The sequence below is a fragment of the Vombatus ursinus genome, unplaced genomic scaffold (genome assembly GCF_900497805.2).
Source record: "Vombatus ursinus unplaced genomic scaffold, bare-nosed wombat genome assembly UNPS02009062.1, whole genome shotgun sequence".
Taxonomy (NCBI): Eukaryota; Metazoa; Chordata; class Mammalia; order Diprotodontia; family Vombatidae; genus Vombatus; species Vombatus ursinus.
In genome coordinates this window covers 18,827,677-18,843,198 of record NW_020948840.1, presented here as the reverse complement: position 1 = coordinate 18,843,198, position 15,522 = coordinate 18,827,677, and the positions used below count along the sequence as shown (strand labels likewise).

Sequence of the window (15,522 nt, the reverse complement as noted above, 5' to 3'; positions counted from 1 at the left end):
TTCAAAATTATACTAATTTCATATCTGCTTCTAAGAACCACAAGCAAAAACATAAAAAGGTTGAAAAAGTTCAGTCACTTTTTGTGGTGTCAGTTACATTGTAGTCATTAAAAATGAATTTTAATAAATTAAACTAATGAAACAGTTTGTGCATATGCCTGTGAAAATTATCAAGATAGGAAATTTCTGCTTAAGAATATTTATTGATCAATAAAATGATGCTAATTCATAGCACTTAACTTTAAAATGTGCTCAATTTAAGTACTCAAAGCAATACATTGAAAATACCAGGTTAAAGGTTTAGTTTAAACCTGTTACAGTATTTGAAAATTCATTTTACACCACTTCTTAATTAATCAGAGCACAACATAGTAAGGTTTTAGCAATATAATTGGTTCCCTTGATATTTATAAATAAGAATCATGTGGCTCAGTTTTCTGGAAATCATATTTTATGTTGAGTGGTTGAAGCAAATGAAGATGTTTAAGCCAGAGAAGAAAAGACTTAAGAGGAGATGTGATCACTGTCTTCATATATTTAAAGAGCTGTGAGGTCTTTGTTGCTTCAGAGGAAAGAACTTGGGCAAATAGGTAGAAATCTAGAACAACCCAACAATGGGATGGACCTTATGAGATGGTGAGTTCCCAGTCACTAAAGACATTCAGTAGAAAATACTGACTGTACTCTTTCATACATTAGTGTTAGGGGAGTTGGACTAGAGTGGGGATCTTAACCTGGACTCCATGAACCTAAAAAACATTTTTTGAAATAATTGTATTCCAGTATAATTAGTTTCCTTTGTAATCATATGTATTTTCTTTTATATTTTAAAAACATTATTCTGAGAAGAGGTCCATTGATTTCACTGAGCTGCTAGAGGAAACCAAGATGCAGAAAAAGTTAAAATCCTGACTAAATGACCTCTGAGATACTCATAACTTTTAAGAGTCTAGATTTCTCAAAAAAAAAAAAAAGTTTTCTTCTTAGGGTGTAGAATGATGATTTTGTCCCTGAATAGAAAGCTTTGTACTCTGTAAGGATCCATAGAAAATAGTGGTTCCTGGCACATAATAAGTATTTAATAACTGCTGATTGACTGATCAGCTGATTGATTTGTCATGATGTAGTAGAAAAGATACTATGTGGGGGAGTCATGAGAGGGGAAGTAGAAACAGGAAGAAAATAAGCATTTACATAGCATTAACTATGTGCCCCACGCTGGACTAAGTATTATAGTTATTATTGTTTAACAGATATCTCATTTGATCAGAAGAGAGCTGGGTTCTTCTTTTGGCTTTACCAGGAACTAACTATGACTGGGGACAAGCTACTAAAAAACTCTCTGGGTCTCAATTGCTTCATCTGAAGATTACGTGTTGCACTAAATGATCTCTATTGATTCTTCTAGCTCTTATCAGTTTTTTTTTTCAGTTATGTCTGATTCTTTATTACCCCATTTGAGGTTTTCTTGGCAAAGATACTGGGGTGCTTGCTATTTCCTTCTCCATCTCATTTTACAGATGAGGAAACTGAGGCAAACAAGGTAAAGTCACTTGCCCAGGGTCACACAGATAGTAAGTGTCTGAAGCTAGATTTGAACTCAGGAAGATGAGTCTTTCTGCTCTAGGTCCAGCACTCTTATCTACTGAGCCACCTTGTTGCCCCTCTTCTAGTTATAATATTCTGTAATTCTGTGATTTATTATTTTTTTTTGGTGATACTACATATGAAACTTCTTCAGACATATTTTCATAGTAGAGGTAGTAAAGATAGCTGTGGTCCCAACAACACTATCCACTAACTAGTTCTTTTTTTCTTTATTTATGTTATCAGTGGTGCCATTCCTTTTTCTCTGTTTTCTTGTCTACCCTTTCTTTTGATAAAATATTAGAATAACATCTGGAGAGCAGAAAACCTGTATTCCATATTATCTTCTCCAGGTGAAAACAAGAAAACTTGTTATTGCTTTTGTTTGATTTATGCTACTCCTTCCTTTGCACCTCCCCTTCTTCCCACCCCTCAATTTTTCTACTTTATTTTCTGTTCATTTAGAGAATGTTAATTTCTTTTGTTTCTCTGTCACCTTCATTTCCCAATATATTTTTCCCCTCAATATCCTACTCTTAGAGAACCATCCTTTATAATGAATTTTTTTTTAAAGTTCAGCAAAACTAACCAATATGTTGACCAAGTCCAAAAGTATGTTCACTATTCTATATCCATTGATTATTTGCTCTCCACTCCCACCCAACCTCTGCAAAGAAGGGAGGGAGGTGCATTCTCCTCTATCTTCTTTGTGGTTGAGCTGAGTCATCATTATTCATTATTTCTGTAGCACAATAATATTCTGTTTACATAGTGTATTTTTTTCTAGCTATTTCCCAATTGATAAGCATCTACTTTGTTTTCAGTTTTTTGGTATTATAAAAAGTGTTCATTTAAATATTCTTGGGATTTTTCTTTTTATCATTGACTTACTTGAGATCACTTCCTAAGCATAATTCCAAACTGCTTTTCAGAATGGTTGGACCAATTCAGTAATTCACAGATTCATCAGAAGTGTATTAGTGTGCATTGACTTACTTGAGATCACTTCCTAAGCATAATTCCAAACTGCTTTTCAGAATGGTTGGACGAATTCAGTAATTCACAGATTCATCAGAAGTGTATTAGTGTGCATGTCTTTCCACAACCCCTGCAACAATGATTATAACTAACTTTTATATTCTTTCTATTCTATGCTTATATTCTGATTCTTTTGTAATAATTATCAAAATAATGATATTATTTCTTATTTAAGAATTAGTACAGTGTTTTGTGAAAGTTGTTTCCAATAAATATTTTACTTCTTCACTTTTCTTTTTAGCATGAAAATATTTTCAAATTTTATTTAAGGCATAAATTTAGTAGTATCAAGGCAAGATATTTTAGAAATTTATGCAGTGAACATTTGTTGAACACCTGCTTTGTGCATGGTACTGTATTTTAGGCACTGGAGATTGGAGGCAAAATGGTGAGAACCATAAAAGGTAAATTTTTTCAGTCAGTGAGTACTGACTCTACTAATCTCTCCTTTATCCCCTCTCCCTTCCCTATCCCCTTAGGGTTTTATTTCTTTCTGAATTTAGAAGACTTTTATACTCTTCTAGATGTGTATGTACTGTTCACTCTTGAACCCATTCCCAATGAAAGTAAGTTTCCAGAATTACCAGCCCTCCTCCTCCATCTAATTCCTCTATTTTGGTTCTTCTCGCACCTCATTTGTGTAAAATAATTTCTCTTTTTAGCTATTTGTTCCTAAATGGTTTTGATTTTTGAAATCATATCATATTCAGGTCTACCCCAGTCTTCCTTACAAGCTACCCAATTACTAAAGCAATTTTAAACATACATTTCACATTTTACATAGATAAAAGGTAAATAGTCTGCCCTTAGTCCCTGGTAATTAGTCTTTGGTATGTACCTTATATTTCTCTTTGCTCTTATATGTCAAATCTTCTATTAAGTTTGGCTTTTTTTTTTTTTAACAAAATCCTAAAAGTCTGACAGTTCATTAAATGTCCATTTTTTTTCATTCAGGATTATGCTTAGCTTTGCTGAGTATGATATTTTTATGCTGGAACCCCAGTTCTTTTCCTCTTTAAGATACAGTTTTCCAAGACCTGTGATCTTTTAGTATTGCCACTGCTATGTCTTGTGTGATTGTAATTGTGGCACTGCCATGTTTAAGTTGTTTTTTTTTTTTCTTGTTGCTTATAATATCTTATCCTTGAGCTGGGGGTTTTGGAATTTGACTATGTTATTCCTGTGGATTTCCCTTGTAGCATCTCTTTCAGTTGGTGATTGGTGGATTTTTTTGATTTCTACTTTCCCTTCTTGTTCTTATGCTTCAGGACAATTATCTTTAATTGTTTCTTGTATTATTGTATCAAGATTCTTTTTTTTGATCATAGGTTTCAGATAATCTTATTATTCTTATGTTTTCTCTTCTTGATCTGTTTTCCAGATCAGTTTTTGTTGTGCAATGTTTCACATTCTCTTCTATTTTTTCATTCTTTATATTTTGTTTTTTTATTTCTTGATCTCTTATAAATTTGCTGGCTTCCCCTTGCCCAGTTCTGATTTTCAAGGAGTTGTTTTCTTCCTTAAGATTCTGGATCTTCTTTTCTGATTGGTTGACTTTCTTTTCATAATCTTCTTGTTTTTCTTGGACTGTTCTTTTTGTGTTTTTTTTTTTGTGTTTTTTTTTGTTTTTTTTTAGTTTTTCCTCAATCTCATTTGATTTTTAGAGTCTTTTTAAAATTCTTCCATGAGTTCTTTTTTGGCAAGTGACCATCTGATGTTACTTTTTGGGGTAGAAGAGGGTTTCTTTGCTTCAGTATCTTCCTGTGAAGATGAACCTCGGTCTTCTCTATTCCCATAGTAACTTTCTATGATTGGATTCTTTCTTCTTTGCTTGTTCTTTTTTTTTTTTTTAATAAAATAATTAATTTATTTAATTTCAGTTTTCAACATTCATTTCCATAAGATTTTGAGTTTAAAATTTTCTCCCCCCTTTCCCAAGACAGCATGCAATCTGATATAGGCTCTACTTATACATTGATATTAAGCTTATTTTCCCATTAGTTATGCTTTAAAGAACAATTAGAACTAATGGGAGGAACCATGAGAATGAAGCAATAAAACAAAATAACCAAGGAAAAGGAGAGTAAATAGTATGCTTCGATCTGCATTCAGACTCCATAGTTCTTTCTCTGCATGTGGGTAGCATTTTCCATCATGAGTATTTTGGAGTTGTCTTAGATCCTTGCATTGCTGAGAAGAGCCAAGTCTATCAAAGACAGTTGTACAATATGGCTGTTACTGTGTACAATGTTCTCCTGGTTCTGCTCATTTCATTCAGCATCAGTTCATGTTAAGTCTTTCCAGGCTTTTCTGAAGTCCACCTACTCATCATTTCTTATAGCACAATAGTATTCCATTACATTCATATACCACAACTTGTTCAGTCATTCCCCAATTGATGGGTATCCCCTCTGTTTCCAATTCTTTGTCACTATAATAAAAGCTGCTATAAATATTTTTGTACATGTGGGTCCTTTTCCCATTTTTGTGATCTCTTTGGGATACAGACCTAGAAGTGGAATTGCTGGGTCAAAGGGTATGCACATTTTTATAGTCCTTTGGGCATAGTTCCAAATTGCTCTCCAGAATGGTTGGATCAATTCACAACTCCACTGACAATGCATTAGTGTTCCAATTTTCCCACATCCTCTCCAACATTTATCATTGTCCTGTTTTGTCATGTTAGCCAATCTAATAGGTGTGATGTGGTACCTCAGAATTGTTTTGATATGCATTTCTCTAATCAATAGTTATTTAGAGCAGTTTTTTTAATATGACTATAGTTAGCTTTAATTTCTTCCACTGAAAACTGCTTGTTCATATCCTTCATCCTTTTATCAGTTGGAGACCTGTTTTGTTTTTTTTTTTTTTTTCTATGTGTGTGTGTGTGTGTGTGTGTGTGTGTGTGTGTATTTTATTTGGTAGCAGTTTAGTTTTTGCAATCACCTCTAGTCCTGAAGTGTGGTGGATGGTACCTCTGGCCTCAGATCATTCTTTAGTTCTCCCCTCTGGCCTAGAACTGAAACCAAGATTTTCAGCCTCCTGTAAGTGCCCACAGCCAGCAGTGTCCTCGCCCTACTACTTCTTCACCGACTTGGCATGTGTTAGTTCCTTCTAGCCCCTGGCCATGTCTCTGCAGCACAGCTGGGTCTGGTTCCCTTGGTTTTCCTTGGCTGAGAAGCCCAACTCCAGGGGTAAAAATTCCTACAGTTGGGGCCAAGATAGCTTCCCAACCCAGCTAATCTCAGGGCTTGCTGCTTGTTGTTTAAGCAGACTTAGTCTGGAGGTGTTTACTTGTCACAGGGACCAAACCTCCTCCAGGGATTTTTTTCTTTTTTGGTTTCCTTTTTTCTTTTTTTGTTTTCTTGTGATTTTATTTTTTTATTAATTAATTTATTTTTTCAACATTCATTCCCACAAGATTTTGAGTTCCAAATTTTCTCCCCATCTCTCCCCTCCCTCTACCCCAAGACGGCATTTATTCTGAATATCCCTTCCCCCAATCTGTTCTTCCTTGTATCAGTCCCCTCCCCCTCTCTTATTCCCTTCCCCTTCTGTTTTCCTATAGGGCAGGATAGATTTCTATACCCCATTGCCTGTATAGCTTATTTCTCAGTTGCATGTAAAAACAATTTTTAACATTTGTTTTTAAAACTTTGGGTGCCAGATTCTCTTCCTTCCTCCCTCCTCACCCACCTTCATTGAGAAGGCAAGTAACTTCATACAAGTTAGACATGTGTAGTCATGCAAAAACACTTCCATAATAGTCATGTTGTGAAAAACTAACTATATTTCCCGTGATTCTATTCCACCCCCTGTTGATTCTATTCTCTCTTTTGACCCTGTCCCTCCTCAGAAGTGTTTGCTTCTGATTACCCCCTCCCCCAGTCTCTGTCCTCCCTTCTATTATTCCCTCTCTCTTATCCCTTTCACCCCTATTTTTTTGAAGGGTAAGATTGAAAATGAGTGTATGTTATTCCTTAAGCCAAATCCAATGGGAGTAAGATTCATTTCTTCCCTCTCACCTTCCCCCACTTCCCCTACACTGTAAATGCTTTTTCTTGTCTGTTTTATGTGAGATAATTTACCCCATTCTACCTCTCCCTTTCTCCTTCTCCCAGTATAATCCTCTCTCACCCCTTAATTTTATTTTTTAAGATATTATCCCTTCATCTTCAACTCACCCTGTGCCCTGTCTATATATGTATATATGTATATTTATACATACACACATATATATACACACATATACATATACACACACACACACACACATATACACAAACATACATACATAAACACACACACACATATATTATCCCCTCCAATTACCCTTATACTAAGAAAGGTCTCATGAGTTACAAATATCATCTTTCCATGTAGGAATATAAACAGTTCAACTTTAATAAGTCCCTTATGGTTTCTCTTTCCTGTTTACCTTTTCATGCTTCTCTTGGGTCTTGTATTTGAAAGTCAAATTTTCTATTCAGCTCTGGTCTTTTCATCAAGGATGCTTGAAAGTCCTGTATTTCACTGAAGGTTCATTTTTTCCCCTGAAGGATTATACTCAATTTTTCTGGGTAGGTGATTATTGATTGTAATTCTGTCTCCTTTGACCTCCAGAATATTATATTCCAAGCCCTTCTGTTCCTCAGTGTAGAAGCTGCTAAATCTTGTGTTATCCTGATTGCGTTTCCACAATACTTGAATTGTTTCTTTCTGGCTGCTTGTAATATTTTTTCCTTGACCTGGGAACTCTGGAATTTGGCTACACTATTCCTAGGAGTTTTCCTTTGGGGATCTCTTTCAGGATGTGATTGGTGGATTCTTTCCATTTCTATTTTACCCTCTGGTTCTAGAATATCAGGACAGTTTTCCTTGATAATTTCTTAAAAGATGTTGTCTAGGCTCGTTTTTTGATCATGGCTTTCAGGTAATCCAATAATTTTAAAATTATCTCTCCTGGATCTATTTTCCAGGTCAGTTTTTTTTTTCCGGTGAGATATTTCACATTGTTTTCTATTTTTTCATTCTTTTGACTTTGTTTTATAATTTCTTATAAAATCATTACCTTCCATTTGCTCCATTCTAATTTTTAAGGAATTATTTTCTTTAGTGAGCTTTTGGATTTCCTTTTCCATTTGTCCAGTTCTACATTTTAAGGCATTCTTCTCTTCATTGGCTTTTTGGAACTCTTTTGCCATTTGGGCTATGCTATTTTTTTAAGGTGTTATTTTCTTCAGTATTTTTTTGGGTTTCCTTTAGCAAGCTGTTGACTCTTTTTTCATGATTTTCTTCCATCATTCTCATTTATCTTCCCAGTTTTTCCTCTACTTTTCTTACTTCTCAAAATCCTTTTTGAGCTTTCCTATGATCTGGGACCAATTCAAATTTTTCTTAGATGCTTTGGATATAGGAGCTTTGACTTTGTTGTCTTCTTCTGGTTGTATGTTTTGATCTTCTTTGTCACCAAAGAAAGATTCTATGATCTGAGTTATTTTTCCTGCTGTTTGTTCATTTTCCCAGCCAATTACTTGACTTTTAAACTCTTTGTTAAGGTAGGGGTCTGCTTCTAGTGTAGAGGATGTACTGTCCAAAGCTTTGGGAGTTTTGTGCACCTATTTTCACAGATACTTCTAGGGACCTGTAAATTTTCAGTTCTTCTAAGGTGTTATGATCAAAGGTGAGGTGTTTACTCCTTTCCTGGCCTGTGCTGTGATCTGTGAGTGACTATAAGCACCCTTTTCTGCCTTGTAACCGTGAGGAGGATTCCTTCTCTCCTCTGCTGCCGCAAGCTCCACAAAACCAGCGCTCCTCCTCGCCTCAGAACCACCACCCAGGACTGCAATCCAGATCCAAGAATGGGCCAGCAAGAGAATCCTGCCTCAGCACCAGCAAAGAGAGCCTTGCAATTCCCTTCTTATCAGCGGCTCAATCCTCCCACCATCTGTGTGCCGAGAGCTCCTGAAGCAGCCGCTGCCCAGGGCCGTGCAAGGAGTGGGGCCGGACCAAGCTCCTCTCTCCCTGAGGTCTGACAGACCTTTCCTACTGATTTGCTAAGTTGTCTTTGGCATTTGTGGGTTCAGAAGTCTGGAAACCACTACAGCTGCTAGTGATCCATCCCCCTGAGGCCGGCTCCAGGTTTGCTGACGCCTGGTGTTTGCCAGTGCTGGCCATGGAACTGTGCTCCTCTCCCAGCCCTGCACAACAGACCTTTCCCATCAACCATCTAGGTTATCTTTGTTGGAAATTTGTTTCAGTCTGTCTTTTTGTGGGTTCAGCTGCTCTAGAATTTGTTTAGAGCCATTTTTTACAGGTATTTGGTGGGGTTGAAGGGAGAGCTCAAGCAAGTCCCTGCTTTTACTCTGCCATCTTGGCTCTGCCCCCCAGGGATTTTTCTTTAGATCTTCTCTGATTGTCCTAACAGGATCACTGTTCTGCCCCTACTGTTTTTTATTTTTACCAGCTGTATGTTTGCCCTGAGGCACTGTTTTATCTCATTTATGGGGGAAATCTGGAGAGCTTGAAATTTTCTGACCTACTCTGTCATCTTCCCAGAATTCTCTCTCTATGGGTTCCTTTCTGAGGTGACGCTTGAGGGCACTGGGTGGGAAGCATTGCCATTCTAATAAGGGTTAGGGTCCTGGACTGTCTCCATGAAGATCTAAGGGGAGACAGTGGTCAGGGTGGTGGTTTGACTTGCCCACATACTGCCTCCTGTTTCTTCCTCAGGGTCCATGACTTTTTGGCTAGGCAACCTTGTCTACCCTTTGTGTCGTAGATTCTTGAGATGATTGGCCCCTTATCCATAAGAGCTGCTTGCCCAGATGATTACTTTGAGGCCTGGGCTCAAAGCAGGACTACTTTTCTGGGTGGGATTGTGGAAGAGATGGAGTATAGGAAATGGTGTTAATGCTTTTATGTGGGCATGCTGTGTTGCTCAGTTATATCCCAATGCTTCTTCTTGCTGTCATAGTTGTTGGAAAGGGACTAAGGGAGAAGTTCCCAAACTTTCTTGGTTTGTGGTGCCTTTAGTGTCTTAGTAAATTTTTCATGGCACCCCATACCAAAAGAAATATCTAACAGTTCTATTTATTAAGTAGTTAGGTTAAAAATTCAAAATATCCTACTATGCCCCCATGAGTTTTTTATGGTGTCCGTGGGCACTACAGGGTACAATTTGGGAACTATAGATGTAAAGGTATCAATGCTTGTGTTCAGGACCCAGTTCTGATTCTTAGACTGGAACATTGGATAAAGTCAAGGAAATGCCAGGAGGTTCATTAGTCTCCTGTCCTCACACCCTTCCCCCCCAAAAAATAAGTTGGATTTCTTGATACCCAGAGATTTTCACTCTGAAAGCCAAAAATGCCCTTGTGGCTGGCACCCTTTCTTCCCATTCCCAGTGTTGAGTGGAATATTTGACAGGAAGTCTATTAAGAAAAGAAAAACCATGGGGAAAGGCTGGACTGCATGCCCACAGAAGAAAATCTTGCCGTCTTCCATTTCTTCTCAGATAACTTCATGTCTTTTAAATACACATTCACAGTATACCCACTTTCATTGCCTTCTGATTGAGTATTCTTTGTGGGAAAACTTGGGATCTCTGTGGTCCCAAGAGATGATTTGAGTTCCCAGGACCTGCCAAACTCTATCTTTTCTGTTATGTTTAAATTTTATGTTGCATTTTTGTTTTTTTGTACATTTCTCCCATCAGACTACATGTTCCCTAAAAGCAAGGAACATGTTCTGGTCTTAAATTTGGGTTCTCGTTTTCTGCCTTTGACATACTAAGAACTTAAAATTTTTGGTCATGTGGTTGTTAACTAACCATAATTGCACACGAGGCTGTTCTATGTAGAATAATCAGTGAATACTCCAGTATGATTGCATGTATTTACCTACTTTTGATTGTACTCATAATGTTTTGTTTTGGACTTAGTGTCTTCATTGACCAAGGGAACTCTCAGTGAAGAAATTCTCTTTACATTCATATTTTAACTTTCCTGCAGCTTGGAGTTTTAGAAAGAATACTGAGAAGTGACTTGCCCAGAGTTACATAGCCAGCATGGATCAGAGGCAAGGCAGAGGTTAGGTCTTCCAAATTCTAGGCTAACTCTCTATCCAGTATGTCATGATATTTCTGTTTACAGTGTATTACATTATAAATCTATTTATAATTTTTTTATGTATTAGTAAAAGCTTTTATTTACATGTAGTTTTTAGTGTTTACGTGTTTTAGGATGCCCACATAATGAATTACGTGGTCCTTTTAGAAAAAGAATTAATAATTATTACTTCAGTTGTTTTCCCTTAAATTGCATTAAAAACCAAAAAATGTTATAGTTTTTTGTATAGCACTAAGGATATTTTGATTTTAACATAGAATTATAAAATGCATTTAATTTTCTTCTATCTTAGGGGATATTATTTTCAATGCTCACTATCCAGAATTGCCCCCTGATTTTATCTTTGGAGAAGATGCTGAGTTTCTGCCAGATCCCTCTGCTCTACATGTGAGTATCTCTGGCATACTTATATAATGATAATTTGATGTTCAGAAAAAGAATTGGCTTTAAATAGAGCAATTTGTTTGTTACGCAGTTTGCCATCCACCGTACCCTTTGCTATACCCACATCCATTTTTTTCTCTGACATGTGAATAAACATAACCTTTTAGTGCTGTAATGTTAATAATTAGATCATTTAGTATAGTTTTATTTTCAGAATGTTTTAAATCAATTTCAGAGAAGATGGCTGTCTAAAAGAGGGGTCTTTCTTGTTTTCCTATACCTATTGCTCAAAAATGGTGAAGTTCATACATTACCAAGTAATAATCAAGAAATCCCATGTGAATCTGTAGTGAGTGACTTCTTTCATCCTAGAAAACGTCCTCCAGAGGACTACAGGTAGCAGAAAGCAACTCCAGAAGTAGAATGAGGGCTAGCTTAATGAGAGACAGAACATATGTAGCCTGCAAGCCTGTACCAAAGGCAGCAAGAACAGTCTTATCCCCCTTTTCCTCCTTCCCCAAGAAAGCTCCAGGTGGGGATCTGGGAACCCAGAGGAGCCCTTGTGACTAGTGTGGTACCTCAGTGCTCATTCCTGGAGAGTCCAGGCCCAGCAGATTTGAAATGCCTGACAATGTCCTGAAATATCAGAGAGGACTCTGAATACCTAATACGTTTAATTTCAAAGATCTAGGAGGATCTAGTCCCAGGAGGTGAGAATCTTAGAGATTCAGGTTGAAAACAAGCAGAGCCAACCACCCCACTTAAAAGTGAAGCAGGAAGCAGAGTCTGGCCTGGCATCAAGCCCCACTTCAGGAATGCATGTTAGAGAGGTGAATAAATCAAAGAAAACATCAACCAGTGTGAAAATTTTTTGAAAATCTATCTTCATAACAATTGCAAGTAGAGACTCAAAGGAAAAAAAGTTGATTTTCCAGGAGGACTATATAAATACTAGAAAAAATAAAGGAAGTAAAATTTTAAAACCCCCAAAAAAGCTTTTCTGAAAAAAAAAACCTCTTAAGTAGCTTAGAAGAGAAAGTGCTAAACCTTAACTAAGAAATGGAATCCTTGAAACTACAAAAGACTGAAGGAAATCATTTGATGCCATGAGAGTGTAAGAAATGTTAGAAAATCCAAAGATTGGAATAGTAGAAGAAAATATAAAATTTCTGATGTAAGAAACAACTAACCTAGAAAATAGTTCATAGAGATAAATTTAAGAACCATTAGACTTCCTGAAAACCATGATTAAAAAAAAAAGAGCTTGGACATTATATTCCAAGCAATCATAAATGGAAAACTCCCCAGATCTATTATATAAAGGGCAAAGTTAAGTTCAAAAGAACCCACCAATCTTCTAAAAAGATCCTCAAAAAGAAAAGTCCCAGGAGCATTATATCCAAAATCCAGAATTTCCACATCAAAGAAAAAAAAATACTTCAAGAATCTAAAAAGAAACAATTCAAGTATCGAGGAACTACAGTCAGGATCACAGAAGGCCTGGCAGCTTTAGTACAAAATGAGAGGAGTTCTTGAATTTCAAGATTCCAAAAAGCAAAATATATGGTCTTACAACCAAGAATAGCTTAATAACCTTACCTACAAAGTTGAGCATAATTTCACAGGGGAAAAATGTATCCTTAATAGAATAGAGGACTTTCTAGCATTTCTGATGAAAAGATTGATATTCTAGTAGGAATTATGAAATATAATCACAGAGTCAAGAGAACTTAGAAAAGTAAATTTATTTAAGTATTTGGAAGAGGCTGTGTGATGATAAGAGTGCTAACATTCTAATAGGTGCAAGGAAATAAGCATCCCTTCAGAAAATTAATATCTTCAAAAGATATTGAGGAAATAAGACAGGAAAAATAAATGATCTGGGGGTAAATTGTGGGGTTTTTTGAGGGTTTTAGGAGGGGAAAGAGAAGGGAGGATAAAATGAGGAATATATTTGTGGAAAGGAAGAGGAAGGTGGTGTAATTTGATACTTCTCAAAATTGTCATATGTAAAAATATACAAATATGGATGAAGTGGGCATCAGATGGACCTAATTTCTATTTGAAATGGACAAACCAAAGTTTGAACACATCAACACACATGCACACACATATACACAGAGTTTGGTATAGAAGTACATCACACTCAACCGAGAAACATTGAGGCTTGGGGTAGGATTGTTAAGAGGGAGGATAATACCAGGAGAACAATAGTTATCACAAGTAAGTCAGATTTTCTAATCTTGATGAGGGAATTAAAAGGCAAGAGGAAAGACAATATAAGAACTAGATTGTAAAGGGAGTACTTTGGATTCCTTCTTAGATAACTGGGGAATGGCTGAACAAATTGTGGTGTGTAAATGTAGTAGAATATCATTGTGCCATAAGAAATGACAAAAAAGATGATTTCAGAGAATCTTGGGTACTATGAATTAATGTAGAATGAAGTGGTCAGATCCAGGAATAATTTATGCACAAAGTCAACAACATTTTAAGGAAAACAGCTTTGAAAGACTTAAGTCTGACCAATGCAATGACTGTGTCTTCAGAGGACCTCTGATGAAACCCATCTCTTGACAGACGGGTGATGGATATAAGGCACAGAGACATACCTTTTTGTATACAGCAACAATTTGAATTGTTTGATTATGCTTGTTTGTTATGAGGTTCCCTCCCCTTCCTTCTTTATCTCCATTAATTTGAGGTAGTGTCAGAGGAAGGGTTGTTATTGTTGTTGTCCTTCATTTTCAGAGAGGACCAAAATGACATCACTATGCTAGAGTCAAGTTTTAGTGTGTCTGACTGTGTCTGATCAGACCAATACGAGCTCGAAGTGTTCTATCACAGGTTGGGCACAAATAGTCCGTGTGAACCTTTGGAGTGGATTCTCTAAGTTTATGTATCTTGTATTTCTCTTGAGTTGTTTCAATTCTGCTTTGCTCCTAGAGCACAGCACCTTTTCTGATCTGAGCACACCATGCCGAGCAGTCCTGTGCCAGTGTCTCCCATATCACACAATTCCAAAATTCTTAAGACAGACCTTGAGAGTCCCCTCTTATCACTTCTTCTGACCACCAGGTCAACGCTTGCCCTATGTGAATTCTTCATAAAATAGTTTTTTTTGGCAGGCGTACGTTTTGCATTCAAACAACGTAGCCAGCCCATCTGAGTTACGCTCTCTGAAGCAGAGTTTGATTGCTTGGCAGTTTAGTTCAAGAAAGGACCTCAGTGTCTGGTACCTTATCCTGCCAGGTGCTTTTCAGAATCTTCCTAAGGCAATTCAAATGGAGGAGATTCAGTTTCCTGGCATGGCTTTGGTGTACATGGTCCAGGTTTCACAGGCATAAAACAATGAGGTCAGCACAATGGCTCTGTAGACCTTCAGTTTAGTAGTCAGTCTAATACTTCTTCTCTCCCATACTTTGGAGCCTCCCAAACACTGAGCTAGCTCTGGCAATGCATGCATTAACCTCGTTATTAATGTGTACATCCATGGAAAGTACACTACCATGGTAATGAACTTTTCCACAGCATTCAAAACTTCTCCATTTGCTGTAACTGATGATTCCATGTGTGAATGTTGTGGTAGTGGCTATTTTCTTGGTGTTTATCGTTAGGCCAAAATTAGCAGAATAGCAGAGAATCGATCCTTACTTTGTTGCATCTCAGCTTCAGAGGCTGCATTGAGTGTCCAATCATCTGCAAACAGAAAATCATGCACCAATACTCCCTCCACTTTGGTCTTGGCTTGTAGTCTTTTGAAATTGAAGAATTCACCATCAGTGTGGTACCTGACCTTGATGCCATGTTCATTCTCATTGAAAGCATTTGACAACATGTCTAAAAACATCATGATAAAAAGCATGGGAGCAACCACACAGTGTTGTTTCACTCCATTGGTAACTGGGAAAGCATGAGAGCATTGTCCATTATCCAGAACCTGGGCAAACATACCATCATGAAATTGACGTACAATGCTGATCAACTTTTCCAGGCAACCAAATTTTGACATAATTTTTCATAAATGCGCACAACTGACAGTATCAAAGACCTTGCTTAGATCTACAAACGTTGTATACAGACCTCTGTTCTGCTCCTGGCATTTCTCCTGGAGTTATTGGGCAGCAAACACCATATCAGCTATTCCTCGGCCCTTTCTGAAGCCATGCTGGCTCTCAGGTAGATGACCATCTTCCAGGTGAAGCATCAACCTATTAAGTAGGATCCTGGTAAGAATCTTGCCAGCAATGACTAAGAGAGAGACCCCGCTGTGATAGAGATGGACAATAGAGGCATCCTTGAACTCCTGGGGAATAATGTCCTCTTGCCATATAACCTGGAAAATTTCAGTTAGCTTTTGTATGAGCGGTGGACCCACTGCCTT

At 37.1% G+C, this 15,522-nt stretch overlaps 1 protein-coding gene across 2 annotated transcripts in view; it reads left to right on the top strand.

The window, feature by feature from the left end:
• The window catches only part of BABAM2 (BRISC and BRCA1 A complex member 2), a 583,899-nt gene that overhangs the window by 96,106 nt on the left and 472,271 nt on the right, over window positions 1-15,522 (top strand). For both annotated transcript variants that reach the window (XM_027850454.1, XM_027850455.1), the window contains exon 4: window positions 11,047-11,141. In XM_027850454.1, the coding sequence (XP_027706255.1) occupies window positions 11,047-11,141 (95 nt within the window). The remainder of the gene's footprint in view (window positions 1-11,046; window positions 11,142-15,522) is intronic.